General features: G+C 40.5%; 1 protein-coding gene across 1 annotated transcript in view; it reads right to left on the reverse strand.

The window, feature by feature from the left end:
* The window catches only part of shisa8b (shisa family member 8b), a 31709-nt gene extending 13277 nt beyond the window's left edge, over positions 1-18432 (reverse strand). The window contains exons 1-4 of the mRNA XM_058620807.1: positions 18328-18432; positions 17526-18113; positions 15811-16506; positions 1414-1538 (exon numbers count right to left, since the gene is read on the reverse strand). Of these exons, the coding sequence (XP_058476790.1) occupies positions 1414-1538; positions 15811-16469 (784 nt within the window). The 5' untranslated portion in view covers positions 16470-16506; positions 17526-18113; positions 18328-18432. The remainder of the gene's footprint in view (positions 1-1413; positions 1539-15810; positions 16507-17525; positions 18114-18327) is intronic.
* Between the last annotated feature and the right edge of the window lie 4409 nt (positions 18433-22841).

Here is a 22841-nt window from a genome sequence, read left to right on the forward strand (position 1 = left end):
CATTTAATAACTACACGATAATACGGTGTAGTGTCATCAAACTTTCTGAAAACTTCGCTGATGCTCTGTACATGACACTACACGGCTTTTTTTACAGTTCGTTATGTGTTTTTTTTCCTCAATCATTTTTCGTTTTATTTAAAAAAACGAACAAACTAATGATACACGGGTTGTTTAGTGTGGTATTTTTTATCCTAGTTTAACAGCGTCAGAGTCGTTATGATGGTAAAATGTCTTGTTGTGGGGAGATTGGGGGCTCCCTCCACTGCCCCCTATACTCTCTGTAGCTTTGTGTAGTGTAAATATGTACTCCAAAACTGTAGGGGGAGCGCCACACCCTTCTTTCTATTCACTATATATATAAAAAACATTACTATATTTGCTGATAACGTAAACATTTATTTTTTTTGCAACCAGGAGAGTCGCCCCCTGGTGGTTTTTTAACATATTCTTACATGTGGGTTAGCCTCAGGCTACCTTCATAAACGAGTGTTCTCTGTTAATGAACAGATACATGTTCATTAAAATGTATGATTTATAAAAACAGCAGGGGCCTTTTCCCCCCCACTGTTTCTTCTTTTATTCACTCCATCATAGTTTGATTTAGTTTATTATGCATCTTTTCTCACTGTGCAGTTCAGGCTCGGAACTCGGAAAACACAATAAACTTTAAACTCACAACTGTACTTTCTTTTAATGCAACTTGTTTTACCCCCGTACGACGCACTGGATTGAAGTGTACGTACGTGTGGGTCCACTCGAGTCATTAGCGTGGTGGCCTCTCGTATCAAACACTTTCACACACATTCATCCACTCACACACACACACACACACACACACACACACACACACACAAGCCACTGAATACTAATCCATACACATGAAGACACGGTGAGGTTTTGTCCCAACATTAAAATGAAAGGGGGGAAAAAAAGAAAATCTCTCTGCTGTCAAATTTACAAGTGGTTCATAGTTAGTGAGAAAAGTGTGTCATCCAGACTGTGATGTATGTGGATGTATAGAAAAATAGCACATGCAGCCTGTAGGGTTGGCAGCCTGCTTATATTAACATACTAATTACAGCACATACTGTAATGTGTGTGTGTGTGTTGCACGTGCAACAAGCATGTGTTCCAGTTACAGATGAAGATCCTCCTGTATTCTCTCTCTCTCTCTCTCTGGGCTGCAACTAGTAGCTTTGTTTACATGGAATGTAAAAAATTCACGTATCTGTACTTTACTTTGTGATTTGTATTTCTAACAACTTTTACTTTTACTCCACTACATTTCCTAAATACATTGTGTACCTCACTCTTTTAATACTTTTACTTGTAAAACTTAAGTACATGTCCATGATGTGTCCTCACTAAGATACAGAAACAGGCTTTGTGTGTTAGTGTGTGTATTCTCACCGCTCCTGCTGCGCAGCATCCTGGCTGAGATGCCATTGGCTCTTCCTCCGCTGGGCGAACTGGCCGTGGCGCTTTCCACGGAGCTCACTTCACCTCCCTGCTGCTTCAGCAGATCTGTCAGTGTCCTGGAGACACACACGCACACACACACACACACACACAAACACACACGCACAGTTAACTGGTGCTTTGATCTCTGATGTTCCGACTGTAGGTTGACGATATTTTGTTGCTTATAATAGGAGACAACAACAGTTCTTTGACTGTGGGCAAACTAAGTTTAGATTAAAACAGCTCAATGCTGTGCCAGAGATTAAACCGAAATACAAAGACGTTGATTGATTAATGATCAATTGGGAATAACCGTCTGATTAGTATTTTTAAGTCATCAATAAGAACACGAGCGGATTATTATTTGTCAAGTTTTCACATCTCTGTTATCAGAAACTTCAGGAAAAGTTAAGTTTTCTGTTTCGTGTATTTAACATTGAAATATATACAGTATGAGCTTGAAGGTGAAGACACCAAATGCAAGTATTAAGTGTTGTTTAGCAGCTGTTTTATTTAATTTATTTAATTGAATTTAAAACTGTTATTCTTAAACTGTTATACTTTATCAAATGTGGGGTGGAAAATGGGTTAAAATGGACTGACGCACTGATTCCTAAAAACAACAACAACAAGGACTCAGTGTTACATCATCCCCATTTGTTGGTTCACTTACAGTGAAACACCATCAGTGAGTGAATGAATGAATGAATGAGACAAACACCATCTGTCACCATCACAGATGTGTTGTCGGTCCCTCAGAGAGGGTTCTCCTCAACACCTGGAACCCCTGCTTACACACACACACACACACACACACAATTTTAGTGCTTTACCCTAACTATAACCATAACCACTATTCAAATCTTAGCCCTCCTACGAAATGAGGTCCTGCCTCATTAGGACCAGGTTTTTTGTCTCCATGAGGACTACTGGTCCTGACAAGGTCAGTGTTTATTTTAAAGATGTTAACAAATACAAATACACACACACATTCTTGTACAGTATACTTTTCTTGTATAGTATACTTAGAGAGAGACTCTTACAGACATGATGGATTCCTTTCTCCTTACCCTTAACTTAACCATGGCACCTAATCTTCAGCCTTAACCCAATTCTAACCCTTACCCTAAAACCCTTACCCAAAAAGCCCTTTAAAGATGTGAGGACCAACCAAAATGTCCTCACAAAGTACGGTTTATACGACTTTTTTAGTCTTCACAAAGCCACAAATACAAGCACACACACGCACACACATAAGCAATTAATTTAAAGTACATCCTGGCGTCCCAGTGGAGTGTGTGTGTGTGTGTGTGTGTGTGTGTGTTGACAGATGTACAGTTAGCCTCTCTGTGTGCGTTCAGTCACATATGTAACAACCATCCAGATATTTTCAAGCTTCAGGATTCAGGACACAGTTACAGTTACAGCACGGATGTGTATAAATCCTGTTTACACATAATACAACTATAGTAATGTAGTAGAAAATTGACAATAAAATAGATCTATCTGATACATACGGTATGACCCGAGAGAGACACATAGATACTGCACATAACAGATAAACGTCTATTTTTTATTTTTATACTGGTGTATATTTATTTTCTTTTTGTTTATATAAATACAGTAGGTGTAGAAGCTGATGCGAACTGAAATGGAACATCCTTATTTTTTAGGGACAGAATCACACAGGATCATCTTTTAAATAAATATACATTCACGAATGCTAATTAGCTACCAGATAACTCCGGTGTAATTACTTTTATTGTCTATTTTGTACAAACTTATTTCTATTTCATTATAATTGAATGCATTGATAAATGAACATATTTTTGCTCTCTACATGTGTCAACAACATATTCGCATAATCGTTTGAACCTTTTTAACTGCACATTGTTCCTATAAAACAAAACATAAAAAACTTAAAAATACAAATTTTGGGTCAAATTTGGGTTAAATCGTGGTGTGATAATAATAATATTAATAACACTAAAGGAAAAAAAACATCTTTTCCAGTAAAAACATTCATACTTAAAAATTGTGTGTGTGTGTGTGTGTGTTGTATGTGTTGTATGTGACTTGGGGCAGTTTTGGCTGCTAGACATATGGACAAGATTTCCTCCAATATGTTCATGTTTGGACTCGGGGCTTGTTGTGTTTGGATGGAAGAAATGCAAAGGAATGACAACACACTCACACTCACACACACACATGTTCAACACATATGACTTGAGGGGACATTGCATTGATTTACTCTCACCTTAACCATAATTACTACTGGCCTAATCCTAACCCTGACCCTAACCTAACCCTAACCTCAACCTAACCTTAAAACATATCTTCACCTTAAAATGTAGTAAGTTACATTATGGGGACTTACTTTTTGTCCCCACAAGGAAGACAAGTCCCCATAATGTGACTGTGTAAACAGGTTTAGGTCCCCACAACATTACTAATACCTGGACACACACACTTTTTTTAATTCCCTGTGTATTTGCTGAATTGACACCGTTGATGGTGTTCACTCCCTTGATCAATTATTCAAACACTGGCGCTTCTGTTCTGTTAATGAAGCTTGTGTCTTCAGCCCCCGCTGTCACACACACACACACACATAAGCTCTTGTACAGCAGTCTTAGTGAGGACACATGCATATAGCCATAAGCCATCCCTATATCCTTTCACCTTTACCCTAAGCATCACAACTATCTTAAAACCAGTGTTATGTAAGTACAAATACTTTGTTACTGTACCTAAGTACAACATTCACGTATCTGTACTTCACTCTGTTATTTATATTTCTAGCAACTTTTACTTTTACGACACTACATTTCCTAGTAACTATCTTTGGTACTTGTTACATACCAAATAAAATCAGAAGAAGGAGAGTTGGTATTATGGTCTGTATTTATATAGAGCTTTTCCTGTCTTGATGACATTCACACACTGCAACATGGGGTTAAGTGTCTTGCTCAAGGACACATAGTAGAGCCAGGAATTGAACCCATGACCCTCCATGACTACCACTAAGCCACTTTTTTTTTTAGATACATAAGTACAGTAAATGTCATATACTTTAAGACTTTTACTTAAGTAATATTATGAAAAAAGTGGCTTCAACTTCTACCAAAGTCATTTTCTGGTATAATACTTCAAGTATCTCTTCAAGGTCCTTTATACAACTCTGAAAAAAAAACAACTTTAAAGTTGTAAGGACCAGGCAAAATGTCCTCTATTTGGCCCACACACACACACACACACACGCACACACACACACACACCTGGCTTGCGAGCCATGATGTGTCTGATGTGACAGAATCAGCCAGAAGGAGCTTGTTTTTCACGCTCAAGCTGACAAACAGAGCAGTGTCTGCCTTTGGCCTCTGCACAGGTCGTTCATACATGATAATGAACGTGTGATGACGTGTGTGAGTAACACGGTCACAGAAACCAGAAACACAAAAAACAAAGCGCCCCCTGCAGGGACTCTGTCGATGACACGACGTTGTCGACTTGTATGTTGTCACGTAGACAAACTTTTAGTGGACTACGATGACGTTTCACCTGAAAAGGTGACTCTACTTTCATCTTCAAAGATGAAACTATATGAAAACAATAGGATGATTATTTGGTTTAAATATAAGTAAATGAGACGACCGACACCTTAAAGATGAAAAGTTTCTGTGTATTTATGCTGATTTACGACGTGATTTTGAGGCATAGAAATCATATTCATCCATTCAAAAATCAACTCACATCTTACATAATCATCTTATTTTCAATCCGTTTACGTTCATAACTGATGGTTCTCTTTGTAAACGTTAGCATCACATAACAAACGCCTGATCTTTCTTCTTCTTCTGTGAAGATTTAAATCACTTTCTCTTTTTAAATTCTCTCATTCTTGCTATCTTTATTCTTCACTAAAAACAGCGTTAAATCTGATTTTTCTTCTTCTTTTTAAACCACATTTGTCTTCCTCCTCTGTCTATCTCTCTGTTTCTTTGTCTCTCTGTCTCCCTCAGTCCCTCTCTGTCTCTCTATGTGTCTCTCAGTCTCTCTTTGTGTCTTGCTGTCTCACCCTGTCTCTCAGTCCCTCTCTCTCTCCGTCTCACCCTGTCTCTCAGTCCCTCTCTGTCTCTCCTTGTCTCTCCGTCCCTCTTTATGTGTCTCTCAGTCCCTCTCTGTCCCTCTGAGTCTCTCTCAGTCTCCCTGTCTCTCTGAGTCTCTCCCTGCCCCTCTCTGTCTCTCTGAGATTCTCTCTGTCTCTCTCAATCTCCCTGTCTCTTTGAGTCTCACCCTATCTCTCAGTGTCTCTCGGTCTCTCTCTTTCTCTCCTTGTCTCTCTGTCTCTCTGAGTCTATCTCAGTCTCTCTCATTCTCTCAGTCTCTCGCCGCCTCTTCCTGTCTCTCTTCTGTCTCTCTCTCTGTCTGTCTGTCTCTCTGTGACTCAGTGCCGTGCCACTGAGCCTCAGGTCTACACATACACACACACACACACACACACACACACACACTTGGCTCGCTGCATATACAACAACTTGCTGATTGGACTTTTAATCTGCAACAAAACCTGCACCTGTCTCTGTCTCTGTCTCTGGGCTTCGTCGTCGTGTTTATGGAGCGTTGGCTGAGCTTCATGTTTTTTTGGCGGACGCCTTTGAAAACCTTTTTGGTTCTTGCAGCTGTGTGATGAGGATTGATGGGAAACAACATAATGTACACTTATATATAGAGAGAGCGAGGATAAAATAGAAGTAAACCCCAATGTAAATGGACCTGAATGTGTTTTGTTGCATTTTTGGACATTAAAACTGTACCATTTGGTTGTAAATAAAACAAAAAAACAACCTCTGCTCTGTTCAGCATTCTTTTACTTTTAGTTTTGCTGATAAGAAAATAAAAGTGAAATATTCAAATTGCTGTAGTCAGACTCCTCCCACATTTTTGATATTTACGAATGAACAAAAAATCAGCTAATTCTCACAATATCACACCAAACATTGTCCATATATATATATATATATATATAGATATACATATATATATATACATATTATTAGTGTATAATGCATTAGTGCATTATAGGGAAGGATATTTCATAGATCAGGGATTCTCAATCCTAGAAGTTTCCCTGCTCTAACACACCTGGTTCAAATAAATGGCTCGTTATCAGCCTGATAACGAGCCATTTATTTGAACCAGGTGTGTTAGAGCAGGGAAACTTCTAGAACATGCAGGATAATGGGTCGAATAATGGGTTGAATTGAATAAGTACACCGTCTGTACTGGCAAGATTCGTTTTAATATTGCAATGTTATAGAAAACAATTTTTGATTAATGTAATTATTTTCCCCCCTTATTATTTCCTTTTCCCTATTCATAATAATAATCTAATAAGAAGAATATGCAGGTGGGTATAGCTCTACAGTCTAGTATGGAAACATTATACGACATTAAAGGTTTGAGCTGGAGTAATAAACCACGTACTAACACGCACGTGCACATGAGCACAGCTGTTTGTTTGTTTTGCTCTGTGTTCAAAGCGTGTTTTGTCCCTGACCTTTTCCCGAGGACACCGAATGTTCTCCCAAAAACACAAACATATGATTTATTTTTAACACCAGCTGAACAACACTGTCACCCCTCTCTGTCTTCTAATCAAAACCACTCTCCGGTCTCCAGACGTCGCTCTTCACGTGATTCATCTACGAAAACAAAACTTAGAGGGGGGGGGAGGGCGGTGATCTCTCCCGTCACTCACTCGTCTCTCTCTTTCTCTCCCATCAAAGTCGGAGATAAAAACCAGCTTTGCTGTTTTGTGTTTCCTTCATAACGCTCCTTTTTCATCCTCTGGCATTTCGGGGCATTGGAAACGAAACCTGGGACCTCGGCGTAAAGCGAAGTTTCCTCAACTCCACTTAAACAAACTCTATCTGCCGATGAGGACAAGGCGATGCAGCTGAAAAAGCTCCAGTGTGTGACATTTAGGAGGGTTTCTTTGGCAGACATTGAACTTACTACCTGTAGGTATGTGAATAACCTGCCTTTTGTTGCCTTGGAGTAAGATTCTTCTATGTTTGTGTTGCCAACATCTTACACCTGTGTGTTACTACAGCTACCAGAGAGACACATACATCAGAGTATTGTATTTGTTTGTATTTGTATTGTGTTTGTTGAGTTTTACCCCACAAGTAAAGGAGAATCACATTGTTTCCCTGACGTGAGTCTCTATTTGTTGCAATCTGCACACTCACCATTAGAGGTCACTAATTCACACATTCTGGACCTTTACATGAACTTTGACGTGAGAAAATTTAGACGTCATAGATTTAATTCTGATATAAAGTGATGACTAATAAAATGTTTGCTTACATTTATGTCTGGTAAATCTAACAAAATGTTACATTTTTTGTCTTGAACAAACGTGGAGGTTTGAGGCGTCACACCTACGTCTCACGTGTGACTGCTTAATTCTCAGTACAGAGCTTGGGATTGTGATTTGCAAGGTAAAGAGGATTAATGTTGACACATACACAATTTTCACATAGCCCACATACTGTAGATAATACTGTATGTGTGTGTGTGTGTGTGTGTGTGTGTGTTACAGTTCATACGTTCACAGTGTTTGTGGTTTTATGTCAAACAAGAAAACATATGGCCTTTTACGTAGGTTATGTAGATTCAAATGTTGTTTTTCTTTTTGCAGACTCATTGGAAATATAAAGACAATATTTCTGATGTGTTTTATGTGTATCATATTAACATTTCTAAAGGGATTTAGTAGTTATTTATGAGGATAAATTATCACATGGACAAAGAGGAAGAAACATGAAACACTGGTGAGACGTCCACCAAACAGCAGATCACAGACTGAGATCAAGCATCAAACAAATTATCCGTTGTTGTGTTTTGAGGAAATTCTGTTTTGTTTTTCATGGAGAGGATGTTTACAACGCTATCCTTTTCTAGACCAAACCAGGTGTTAGATGTGCCTAAACCTGAGCACAGGTTAAGGACCATATATGTGTTTTACGTACATCCATACGTCCCAAACGTTATCTCCGTCACTAACCTCCCTGAGATGTAATAAAAATATATTTGACATTTTTCGCAAACATATTTGTTGTATGCATTACTTCCATGTGTGTAATAATTTAGACGGTTATATATCTAGGAACTGATTACCATCACCTTCATTTCATGAAAATTGCTAAACGTGCTAAAATTTGTTTAAACACAGTCATGTTTTGGCTTAGGAATGTGAGCTTACATGTATTTATGTTTGTAGAAACTAAAAATGGTACCATATTTTATGAACCTGGACTGTTGTTCCACCACGTTTAGCTGTTAGCGACCAGTTAGCTACATCCTGCTGTTAGCTTAAGGTAGCAGCATTGGAGTCGTTTTTGTTGTTTTTGCTAGTGCAGTTTTGTGGTTAAAGTTTTCACTCAGTAATTCCAGCTGGTTTAAGATGATTATATACAGCTGGAGACCGATTTAAAAACTCACCGTGAGTCATGAGTTTTACTTTGACTCTTTTGTTTTTAACTCTGTGACAGACAAAGAAAAACTCATGCTGGAGCGACGTCACCCCTGAGATACACAGCACAGTAAAAGTACAAGTATTTTGCCAGAAAATGACTTTCGTAAAAGCTGAAGTCACTTTTTTTTATTATATTACTAAAGTAAAAGTCTTAAAGTATATGACATTTGCTGTACTGAAGTATCAAAAGTTAATTTAGATTGAGCCATGGTAGCTCAGTGGTCTTTCAACTGGAAGGTTGTGGGTTCATGTTCCTCAAGACTAGAAAAGCTCTATATAAATACAGACCATTACTCTTTTACTGATTTTATTTGGAAGTAACGAGTAACAGTTAGACAGTTAGAGGAAATGTAGTGGAGTAAAAGTGAAGTAACTTTGCTACATTACAACACTGGAGACACGACACATTAAAACACAGTCAACCTTCCGACTTTTCACTTGTCAACCAGTTGATGTGGATGAACAGACCCAACACAGAACACAGCACAGAGCCTTGAGTCAGTGGCTGCTGACCCACATTTTAAGTGTGTTTATGTGGGTGTGTGTGGGTCCAGTGTCGCCCAACAGGACTGAGGAGCAGAGCAGAGCAGAGAGTGAGAGGATGTTAAAGTCTGCAGCAGCTGGAGGCTGGAAACTGTCACATGTGACACAGCGAAGCTGTCAACAACTCATCTGTCCTCCGACTGTGAGAGTAACTGAGGTGATGTGAGGAACACACATATGTGTGTGTGTGCACTTTAACGTGTATATCAGCGACAACTCAACAACCCCCAGTGGATGTAACGGATGAAGGGGAAACTAAGAGAGAAGAGTAAGAGAGGAAGGAAACTCAATCAGGTTTATATCAGTTTAAATGGTATCGCTGTGGCATTAGTGGTAAAATCCTGTTTTGCAGAAGCTTCACAGCAAACACACAACTTGTGTGTGAACAACACAACAGCTCTACTGCTGGCACACACTACATACACGTAGGTTAGTGGGTTTGTGTACTTGTGTGTACTATTTAGAACTTTTTGAGGTCCAAAAAATGTACAAACCTAATTGTGTGGGGACATATTGTCTGGCTTTTTCATGGTTAAGACCGGGTTTTTCGGGTAAGGCACTTAGTTGTGATAATTTTAGGGTTAGGCATTAACTAGTGATGGTTACCATTAGGGATAAAGCTTTGTTTAGTATGTCCAGATGAATGGAAGTCAATGCAGTGTCCTCAGAGGAATAGCTGTGCAAACCTCTGTGTGTGCGTTTATGTCTCATGTTATGTAATGAAGGACACTGTCATTTAAAGGGTTTGATGGATCTGTCCTGATTTAAAGCAGACACATCAGCGATACTCAATACTGTGTGGACGCACACATGGACTTCCACTGCACGCAACAGATCAGATCACACACACACACACACACAAACTTGTTTTTACATCTTAGTGAGGACACTTCATAGACATAAAGCATTCCCTATAGCTTTCCCCTATAGTTTTTGGTCTCATGAGGACTGGTCCTGACAAGGTTAGTATTTATGTCAGAAAAAGGTCATAACGAGGAAACAAATACAAGTATATACACACACACTCTTGTACATCTTAACTTGACCCTACATTTCTTTTGCTTTTTAGTGTTAAAAGGGTATTTATGTGTTAGAAATAATAAAATTGTCTATAAATATGGTTAAATTATAATATTTATATTTTGTGTATTTCACTAATGCATATGACGATATCCTAAATCTAACATATCTTGTTTTAGGTGATGACATAGATAATATCCATATATTATTGCACAGCCCTAACACACTAAATGTATAGGACATGCAAACAGTCAAACGCTGTAGGACCACCTGTTTGACGTGTTGTCGTGGAAACCACACGTCTCCTGAAAGTCCAGACAAAACCCCTTCGATCAGATTCTCATTAACCGGATCAATTCCCTCTGTTTTTGTCTGATTATTGGATTATTTCACTGTTGACCTCTGGGGCCACACGTATGTCCAGACACGCACATACACTCTCACATGACTGCACACACACACACACACACACACGTACACATCATGTGAACTCCGCTGCCAACCGTGTTGGTCCTCGTGTCAGCTGGACTGCAGCAGTGCGAGGCGTGGCCTCGCGGCTGTCCCGACCACTGTGGTGAATCTGAGCCGTGCTCACGCAACCGTAACACCACTGCTATCATTCTTGTTGTTAATTGAACTATAAATCACACTGAGTGTGTGTGTGTGTGTGTGTGTGTGTGTGTGATGGTGAAGGTCAGTGGTGTTTGTTGACTCTCTCAGTGTAAAGCCAGTGCTCTCTGCAGTTGGGAGCTCCTCATTAGACGTGACGTGAATGACCTAAGGCGGCGCTCTCTCCATTTCTTTTCTGTAAACCTGGAAGAAGTGCAAGTGTTGCAGAAGGTGCTTGAAACAGTCAGAACTGACAATTTAAGTCGATTTTGAGGTTTCGAGTGGAAACAATTCTTTGCAAGGTCATCCTAGAAACTGCACCTGTATCATGAATTAAGCGTCCTATTTAGATGGTTTTTATTTGTTATCCTCTTTTGTTTTGTGTCTATTTATTCTCTTTATTCTCTTTTATTATTTTATTGTGTTTCTCCGGTCCCTGAGTTCCAAATTTGGTTCTTTCATAGACGTCTGAATGTTGGAATGAACAATAAAGCACCTTGAATCCTTGGATTGACTTAATTCTTACTTATACTACATTTTATATTGCTATATTTTCATTTTAATATATATTTTACTATTGTTTAGCATCTTAAAAAGAGACAGAAATACTATCTATTGTATTCTATTATCTTGGCGTTGTCCTTGATGCTGTATTACAGTGGTTGGATGCAGTGTTTTTGTCATTTTGTTGTGTATGATAGTTGTAAATGTGTTGTTGTCATCCGTGACCACGTTGTTGTGCCGCCTTCTTGGCCAGAACCCCTGTTATGAATCCTCAAAGTTTGTAATTATGACCAAAATCATGGGGGTTTGTCATCTGCAACCAGGCTCTTATTGATGATACCAGCTGTCAATCACTCTGTAATTTACAATCATTTGCAAAATTGACATGAAGACTCCCTGAAAGTTAGCCTGGGTGATCGCTAACCCAAATCTGCTAGTGATTAGGTTTCAATCTACATTATCTCTGAAAAAAGGGAACCAGTTTCCCCTTAACGAAGTGAGGTCTGGCAGCTTCTGTATATATCCTGGAAGCCACCGAAGAGCAGCTGTCTGTTGATGTTGACAGGAAAAATGAAATTTCTACTTCTCACTTGTCCTTCACAGTAAGTGCTAAAAACAAACATCCAAAAGTGATTCTTCAGTTCTGACTCCCACACCAAAATCAGAGGTGAAGGAAGCCTTTTTGACGAGAGGTTAAATGTCAAAAAAGACAAACAGAAATCCAGTTGCCTCAGTTTTTAGCTCTTAAAGGATGAGTGACAAGCTAATTTTCCCAAGTGAGTTTGGATGTCGTCGTCACACGTAAGAAGTAAGTTTTGTATCTTTCAACAGAATTTGACAAGCACCATTTTTTGACCAGTGGACGATCACCTGCAACCAGGCTCCTACTGGAAGATAGCAGCTGTCAATCACACTCATATGTGCCACGACGCATGTTTTTCCTGAAGAAAAAGAGTGTCGAGTGGGTTGTGTAATCTCTACATTTTGAGTTCCAAAGCTGATTTGGGGTGAACCTGCTCTATTTCCGTGTGTAAAAGTCTACCTTTGGTGTAACATGATCCCACTCTGACGTGGGTTGATTTTTATGCATTTTCACCTCATGAAGCTGAGTAAACGAGGGCTTTTGGACCGGGGATTTACGTCAGCGGGGCTGAGACACAAACGAGCACACGCAGGCAAGTGCGGACCGGAGACGGTAAAGCTGTAATCTCGGTGAAACTTCTTTAATCTCGAGGAGGAGGAGCACTAATCTTGTGGGAGCGAGGAGTGTTTGTGCAGCGGGAGTGAGGTGCTACCCTGCAGGAAATATTAATCCTGGTTGTGTGTGTGTGTGTGTGTTATCCACTGAAATGAGGTCTGTGGCTCAGGTTAATGGGGAGACACACACAAACTTATTCAAATTACAGTGTGTGAAGAAATCATAGAAAGTGAAGCAAAAAGGGAGGAGACGATGAGAGGATGGAGAGAAAAAAGAGAAAGATGTGAGTAGTTGGATCTGGTCCCTTGTCTCTTGGCTCTTTAGGCCCCAGAGGAAAGAAATGAGGGGATGAAAAGGAAGACGAACGCTGCGAGAGAAGGGGAAAGTAAAAAGAGGGAGGGATGACGGCTGGACAAGGAAGGAGGAAGGAGACTTGAGTATCACTGAGATTTGTAGAAGGAAACAAAGTAATAAACCGAGACGGAGGAGAGAGAGTGAGGAGAGGCAGCTGGAGCGAGCGTTGGATAATTTGGGATGAAATGTGGAGATCTGAGCTCATGCTGTTTGCAGTAATGATTTCCTGAGGTGAAGACATTGAACCCTGGGCAGAGAGAGTTCCACCACGCGTCTGGAGAACATGAGATGAAGCAGATTTTTTTAAATAACGTGTGTGTGTGTGTGTGTTCTACAGTAACAAAATGAATACATCTCTTCAGTGTTCAAAGGTGTGAGATAAGGTGATTTGATTTGTGGGACTTTGTCAAACACTGACTCAAAACAACTGACTGCAGCAAAAAAAAAAAAAAAAAGTTTGGTCAATAGGTTGTTTTTTGTTTTTTTTCTTGTTTTTTTTGTTTATTTCAAATGTAAGTCATGCTTATGGTACAACGTAAATGGTACAAAAGGGGTGGAATATATATATAAAAATAAATAATAATGAAAAAGAACAGAAAAGAAAAGAAAAGAAAAGAAAAAAACAGAAAAAGAGAAACAAAGAAACAGGCAGCAAAGAAATAAAAACAAAGGAAAAAAGAAAATTAGAAACATGATGAAAAGATAATGAACAAAAACAAAATAAGGGCATGATGTACATCTATATACAGTGTGTGTATGCATGTATGTATAAATATGTCTGTAGTAGGCTGTAAGGACAAATCTGTCTTTGGTATAGGACATGTTTGCTGGTCCTCACAACTTAAAAGGGTTTATTGAGGGTTAAGACCTGGTTTTAAGGTAATTCATTTTGAGTTAAGGGTTAGTTGTGATCAGTGTTGTAATGTAACAAAGTACTTAAGTACAAAATTCACACATCTGTACTTTACATTGTTATTTATATTTCTAGCAACCTTTACTTTTACTCAACTACATTTCCATATCTTTGTTACTCGTTACTACCAAATACAATCAGAAGAAGAAGAGTTGGTATTATGGTCTGTATTTATAGAGCTTTTCTAGTCTTGATGAGCTGCTTTACACTACAGTTTTCACCCATTCACACGTCTTGGATACTCACCCACACCCGCATATAGACTAGCAGAGCCAGAAATTGAACCCACAACCTTCCAGTTGAAAGACAACTCACCCTACCACTGAGCCACCATGGCTCAATCAGAACTCCATTTATAGAAAATTACTTTTTGATACTTAAGTACAGTAAATGTCATATACTTTTACTTAAGTAATATCATAAAAAAGTGACTTTAACTTCTACCAAAGTAATTTTCTGGTTGTAGTGGTTAAGGTAAGGGGTAAATGGGTGAGGAGCTGTATTATGTCCGTGAGTGTCCTCAGTGAGAATGCTGTACAAGAATCTGTGTGTGTGTGTGTGTAATCAGAAACACCTGAACAGACTTGGTCATGTGACATTAGAGGAAGTTAAGCTATGCTAACTACCACACACACACATGCATGTGCACGAATGAGTAAACCTACATTATAAATACATATTCACGAGTTAGAAAGTTGTAAATTCCAAGCTGCTAATTTTAGTGTTCACTGTTGTTTTTTTGGTGGTTTCAAGTCAGAATTTCCAACTTTCCAAGGTCCCCACAATGCATCAGCAAACACATGCATGCAAACACACAAACACACACACAGATGGATGCAAACATGACACTGTCTCTCTCACACACACACACACACACACAAACTATAATCCACCTTAATCTACTGTTTGAGAAACTATGCTAACATTCAGACATCCACCCACAACACACACATGAAAACATAAAATGCACAGTGAAAAAAAGAAAATGGTTGACAGATTAAATTGGAAGAAACCAACCAAGTATATAGGCGCAAAGCTCTATTTCTCTGCTTTTCTGTATCCATCCATCCATCGTCTACCGTTTTATCCTCCACATGGGGAAGCTGACATAGGAAGAAAGGGTGGACAGATGGCCAGTCCATAGTTTTTTAATTTTCTAGATATCACAAACGGTCTAGGAGTTACGTGTGTTTCTGTCAATTTTGGGTCAAGTAAAAACATAAATAACCTTTTCAACAGTCGCTGACGTGTTTGTTTGACGCCTGCAACTTGGCACCCGGCACTGCCCTCTAGAGGAAGTACATTGTAACAACCGTACCAACGCAAAAGACGCACAGAGATTATGTAGGTGAGGGACAGGGGACAACGTTTGGGACAGATGGAATAAATGCGATGACTGTAAACATGATGGAGTTTGACTGAAAGTTCCAGAAGTGAATTCTTCTGCTTTAAAAAAAAAACAGATTCTGTTACGGTTTAAATGCTTCTTGTCTCCGCCCACCACTGCTCTGCTGCTGTATACACACAAATGCTCCCTCAGGTGTTACATAATTTCCTTTCACGAAGACCAAACTGAGGCAAAATAAAAGCATCAATAAGCCATATTTTTGTCAGCCATTTTCTTTTTTTCCCCGCGCACAAACACATGCACACACGCCTCACCTGGAGTTGAGGTCGGCATGCCCCGCCCCTGCTCCTCCTCCTGCTCCTCCTCCTCCACCGCTTCCCCCTCGACTTTTCTCCAGGCCCAGTTTGGTGAAGATGCCCACCAGCACCATGATGGCCACCACTCCACAGATGATGTAGACGATGAGGTGAGTGCGGTCCCGTTCCTGGTCCCCCTGGCCCTCGGTGATGGTGGCCACGGGTTTGCCGGTGTTGGCCCAGATGGGCGTGTCGTAGTTGGAGCAGATGCCCTGGTCCAGCCGCTGCTGGCGGAACTGGCAGCAGAAGCGGTAGAAGCACGTGCCGCAGCAGTACAGGAACACGCCGGCGTTGCAGTTGAACGGCGGGTCCCACTGGCCCATCACGTCGTAGTAACCCTGGCAACGGGTCCCACCAGCCGGAGGGGAGTCCTCGTCGTCGGCGTCCCCGCCACTTGCGGGCGTGGACAAGCCCGTCTCTGGGGGAGTGTTCTGCGTTGTCTCCACGTAGCCAGTGGTTGTCTGGTTGGCGAGCGTGGTGGGGACGATGAACGGGTCACTTTTGGCCACGCTCGTGGTGACGGACGGGTCCTGGGCGAGGGCGGGCTGCCCTATGAGGACGGACAAGAGGACGAAGACGAGGGACAGGTGGTAGGGGGCAGGGTCGGAGGCCGCCATGCTGCTAGGGAAGCCCTTTTTGTCCAAAATCAGCAGGCTTTCAAAACAGGAAGGAGAAACGTTTGAGAAAGAGTGTTAAAGACGGACGAAGGCCACAGATGATGATTTCAACATTAGAACCATAACAACAACAGGGGCAGCCGATCGCCAAGTGGAAAGGGAACTTGGCTTATGACTGGAGGGTTGCCAATTCAAGTCCGCCACCAGGTCAATGGCTGTGGTGTTATTAAAAGGAGATTAATAAAAAAAAAAAAAAAAAAGATACTGAACCACAAAAACTGTCTTTGACTTTTTACAATGAAATAAATCCCGTATAACTTTTGGACCTCGTGCAACATTTGTGAAACCACTTACTTTTAATTTTACTACATAATTTACTCTCACTTTACAGCATGAAAGTTTAACCTGTTAAAAAACAGTTAATTGTGCTGCATTTTAACATAACATTTCATTGACTTTTTGCCCATTTTGGATGATTTTGTACAATGATATGAAACGCATGTGTAAGCCATTGTTTTTTCAAGTAAAAAACAATCGTTTGATTTTAATCCATTTAATCTCAGATTCAGTTTTGCGCCCAGATATTCAAACCTCGAATGAAATTACTGATCCATTTGTTTCTTACACATGTTAATACTGTATGAAATGATCAAAATGACCATCTTCTGGTAATTATACAATGTAGTAACGAGCGAGAACAGACACATATGACGGATGCTACTGATGCTACAAACGACCAAAAACAAGCCAATTCACAGCACATGTGCCTTTAAAGAAAATTGATTTTAGCCTGAATGTTTAGACTGTGATGATGGATCCATTGATTTTTTTTTTACATACTTATAGAATCGATGATGAAAAGAGGTCAGAGGATGTGTGAAACAGGTCAGTCAGAAAACACTGACAAAAAAAAAAGAGCAGATTAAATGTTTAGTGTCAGCTGTTGCACTGAGAAATCCACTGAAATGAGACACTCTTTCCTTTTTTTTTTAAATAAATAAATAAATAAGAGATTTCATATTTCATATTGCCTTAAACTCAGAATTTTAAACTCACCTTCTCCCCCGTCTTTGCAGTCTGGACGCAGTCGAGCCTCCTCGCTGATTTCTCTTCAAAGTTCAAGAAAAAGAAATTCCCCCTCTCTCTAGAGAAATCCACAAACTTTACTCAGAAGCATCTTCTCTCACTCCCTGCAGGTTTTTTCCCCCTCGACCGTCCTTTATGTGTTCTCCATCATCAGCCTCGATCTGAGGGATTTAACAAACACCACACTCCTCTTATCCTCCTCCTCGTCTTCTTCTTCTTCTTCTTCTTGTCTGTCACTGCTACACATGTGAGTCCAGAGCGGTTCAGGACTGTCAGGATGTTCTCCTGACACTAACCCTGTGCGCTCTGTGAGTGTGTGTGTGTGTGTGTGTGAGAGAGAGAGAGAGAGAGAGCGAGAGAGAGAGCGGCTGAGCTGAGCTGCTGCAACAGTTCAGGAACCAAATGTGATCTTCTCCTTTGTTTACCTCTCCTCACTTCAGTGCCAGATACGGGGAGAGAGAGAGAGAGAGAGAGAGAGAGAGAGAGAGAGAGAGAGAGTGTGTGTGTATGTGTGTGTATCCAGCTGCATCTCCCATCATCCCCCACAGGAGAAAAAGCCTGGAAGAAAAGAGGAAAGAGGCGAGAGAGTGAGAGAGAGGAGGGAAAACTGAAACATGGACTGGAACTGAGTGATGAATCACTTTTTTAAGTCTTTCTCTCCTTCTCTCTGTGGACGTCTCCCCTCATAACTGTCTTTCTTTGTATATTTGTGTGCATGTGTCCTAAATAAGATATGTGAACGAGTTGTCAAACAAAAAAGTCGTTTTCACACCTAATAGTCCGCTGGACTCGGTTCGATTGGGGGTTGCAGCATTCAGCCGGTCTGAGTTTGCTTTACCCCTCCTCGCCTGAGGGCGGCGCTGCAGCAAGAATTACTGAAGGAGAAGACGAGACAAACAAAGTTTTGTGCAAACATACTACACACATACACACTGCAACAATGGGCTCAGCCAATTCTCCCCCGGCTATCGTTCTGTACTAGGCATATTTTTGGTTGCGTTGTACCCACAATGCCCTGCGCTGTAGTCCGCTTCCTGCATTTGGTTCACTTAACGCAAAGCCGAGACCTATACGAGTTTGGTTGCACATTCACACTTCCTCCCCACAAACGAACATGGTTTCCGAGGCAAGTAGGGCTGGTGTGAATGAATGCACCATTAACTGTGATGGTTAAGGTTAGGGTAAGGGGTTAGGGAATGTAATATGTCTATGAGTGTCTGTGTGTTCTCTTCTCTTGAGGAGATTTTCAGTTTCAAACTGATTTTTTTTTTTGCAGGATTTGCGACTGGAAACTCACATTTGTCACATGCATCACACTGGTGTCGCTTAATATGAGCTCTGCTTTACTGTCCATGTTCCTCCAAACTGGATGATGATTTATGAATTTAACATCATGTTCTGCTGAAGAAGAGATGAAAATAGTGATCGAGACGATTAACTGGTCAGGAAAATCAAGTAGTAAAATCAAATTTTCCCATTATATTAAAAAAAATTGTTATTTTCCAGTGTAGACGCCCTCTAGTGGCTATTCAATGTATTCTTATTATTTCCATTTCCTATGCTTCATCCAGCATAGTCCAATGTTCATGTTTTCTGAGGTTCTGGTTAAAGTTACTGCTGGATGAAGGATGTGACTTGTGGTTCCAGGTTAACGTGGGGGTGAGGCACTAACTAGTTATGGTTAACTTAAGGGATAAAAGCAATGATGAGTCTGTTGAAATGATTGAAGTCCTGACAGAAATAGCTGTGTGCTGAAAAACCCGAGTGTGTGACATGTTTCAGTGGCGTGATGAGGCCGGTCAACATCTGCTCATCATCTACTTATCGTCCCTTCATCCGCTTGTGCTGTTCTGTTCTGCACCTCTCTCTCTCTCTCCCCGACTCAAACACACACACACAGAGGCATTACACCCCCCCCCCCCCCCCCCCCCCCCCCACCTCAGAGCCTCTCATCATCCCCTCATCTCCCACTTAGCCACCCCTTTCTTCTCTCGTCTCTCAGCGTCTCTTCTCCACCCTCCCTTCTCGCCTTGGGCATAGATAGCACACTTGTTTGCAAATGTGTGTGCGCACCTATACTGTACGTGTGTGTGGTGGGTGAGGGGCGGGGGGGTGAGGGGCGGGGGGGGGGGGGGGGTCCAGGGTCTATTTGCATCAAAAAAGATTCAGCAGTCATCAGGGTCCAACTCCAGCTTTGCATCTTCTTTTGTTTGATTCCCAACTTGTGCCTGTATAGATGCCAAAATCAGAAACACACACACATGCACACACACACACACACAAAATCAGTTCATATGCATACAGAAAAATGTCCAAAATAAAAGTACAGCTATTTTAGTGAGCACAATCATAGATATAATAATACATCCCCTTGAGCCCAGAAGGAGTCAAACTTGTGGGCCACCACTTAATATCAAGTTATAATAATATTATTTCTGTATGCTTTTGTTTCATTAATAGATTCACTTTGCCTCATATATTGTGTATATTAATAACACTTTTATTTTGAAATTATGTGAAATCTAATCATAAAATTATATAATTTTGGTCTTTTTCTCTCTCAAAAAGTAGGATTTTTTTTCACTTGACCGGCCCCTTACTGACCAAACTAGACCCTTCCCTTAGCCCCTTACCTTAACCATTAACCTTACCTTAACTCCACACTCTAACACTTTTGAGGTGTGATAACATGTGGACCAGCCAAAATATCCTCATAAAGATTTATGACCGTGACGTCAGAGGACATTGCACTGATTTACACTCACCTTAACCATAACTACTACTGGCCCAATCCTAATCCTAATCCTAACACAAACCTAACCTAAGGCTAACACCTTAAAATGTAGTACAGTATAGGGATTTAGGAAGACAAGCCCCCATAATGTGTAAACAGATTTATGACTCCACAACATAAGGAATACCGGGCACACACACATACACACGCAGAGAGAGTCCAGTAAAAGGAGCGTCCCTCATAGTAAATTAACCACATGTGCACATTTTAATGGAATTATAAGCCAGATTGACAGAGAGACTTTTTTTGTTTTTGCTTTCCGCTAATCGCCTCTGCCCAAAATCCCCTCCTTTATGTCCCGTCATTCTGGAGGAAAACTCAACGCTTCCTCCACTTCCCTCTGATTTAACTCTCTCTATCTGTGTGCTGGATATCTGAAGAGAGAGGGAGCGTAATAGAGAGAATGAAAAGAAAGGGAGAGTGAATGTAGGGCAGTGGGGAGGAGACTGACAGCAGAGAGAAAGAAAGAAAGAAAGAAAGTTGGGGATGGAGAGATGGAAGAGTGGGGGAGAAGTGATTGGCTGAGGACCAAAGATGAGAGAGAGAGGGTTTACAGGAAGAAGGAGGAGGGAGAAAGAGAGTGGGGGAGGACATGATGAACAGGATGGAGGAATGAAGGAAGGAAGAAACAGATGATATGTATTTATTTACTTCATTTAAGCTTCACTGATACAGGACCTTTGACCTTTTGTGACGCCCGTGCGAATGTGTGTGTGTTACATATGGACGATTATTGATCCGAGCTCGTTGTGCAGAAAGGTCACCGAAACCACATGAGGACCAGGACCAGGACCAGGAGTGCAATCAAATTTCATGGCATTAGTATAGTTTATCCTGTGGTCATTTAATAATGTAACAATAAGTAGGTGTGTCACCACTGCATCTGAAGAAAAAGTATGTTTCACAGCTGCCTGTTAATGAACAAAAATCCAGTTTAATCCCAGGTTTTTAGTTTAAACCTGGGATATAACCCCCCCCCCAAAAAGAAAGAAATCTCCTGTGTCCCACACGACCACGTCTTTGGCAAACACTGATCCAAACAATTGATTTAAAGGGAGAGCGTATAGTAAAAAATAAATTTTACCATAATGTACACTGTCATACTTTTCAAAGTTTTCTCCTCAATACTCGGTCATTAGAGATGAGACGATGTGGCTTGAAAGCAGAACGACGGAATCTTTCATCTACTGAGGGAAGACTTTTCAGTGGACGTGTCTTACATACTGTCGTGCTAACGTGCTAATTATAAATAGAAACTGTCTGAATGCTGATTTGACTCTAGAATCTGTGTGTGTGTGATCAGAGAAAATGCCCCTTAATGAGTTGATCCACCAAAGGCTTTGATGCTGATCAGCTCATGGAATCCTGGGAAATATAAAATATAAAAGGGGGGGGGGGGGAAGGATTTTGTGATGACCTTTGACCTTTTATGGTTCGCAGATAAAGGCAGACTTTGAGGTCAGACACTGACTGATGTTGGGGTACAGGAACAGTACTTTTTTTTTTAGACGGGAGGGGAGTTCCTTTCATTTGACATTTGGACGTAACCCTAATAGTCTCAGTATGTGTGTGTGTGTGTGTGTGTGTGTAAATACAACACAAAGAGCAGAGTTTTTTCAGTCAGAGACATTAGTGAGTGTTACGCAACATTAATTAATCTGCTCGGGCCGCTTAAATTCCATTTTATGTGTCTTTGAAGATGCAGTTATCATAAAAGATCTATTTATAACACGCACTGTTACACTGCTGCTGCTGCTGCTGCTGTGCTCTTTCCGCCGCCACGGCTAAATTAAAAACAAAACAAAACACAGGGGAGGTATAGCATGTTTTTTACATGACAAATATTATAATTAATAGCACGTAAAAAAGTATTTTAACAACTTTTCAGAAAGATAAAAGGCCCAGTGAGTAACATTTAGGAGCTTTTATTGGCAGAATTAAATATACGACACCCATAACTATGTTTGTTAAAGTGAATTATTGCTTTTTTGTAGCCTTACACGTGATACCTTTAATATATACTATAGAAACACGTATAAATGTTTTCAGAAATCCTACGTATGCACTATAAGTATGAAAGTACCTGATTTAAAGTCAAATATGGTGACGTAAATTAATATTGACATAGTGTACACACACACACACAGACTGTCTGAGGGTCGTGATGCAGGGGTTTGGTCCAGACGGACCGCACTGACTGCACACTGACCACACAACAGGAAGCTGATTGATCACAAACATCAGTCTATTGATCTCTGCTTATAGACCATAATGTCAGGCAACCACAACATGAAAAAAGCTCCATGTATATGTGTGTGTGAGTGTGTGTGGAGAGCAAGGTTATTATAGTTAAGGAAAACTAACAAAATAACAAAAAACTAAAATTCATATGAAGTGTATTTATTTCTTTATAATATAAGGATTTGTGTATTATTGCAGCAGCAAGGGTGCACCTGCGGCACAGATCTGGAGGACTACGATTTAAAAATGGC

The sequence above is a fragment of the Solea solea genome, chromosome 21, assembly GCF_958295425.1.
Source record: "Solea solea chromosome 21, fSolSol10.1, whole genome shotgun sequence".
In the NCBI taxonomy this organism is placed as follows: domain Eukaryota; kingdom Metazoa; phylum Chordata; class Actinopteri; order Pleuronectiformes; family Soleidae; genus Solea; species Solea solea.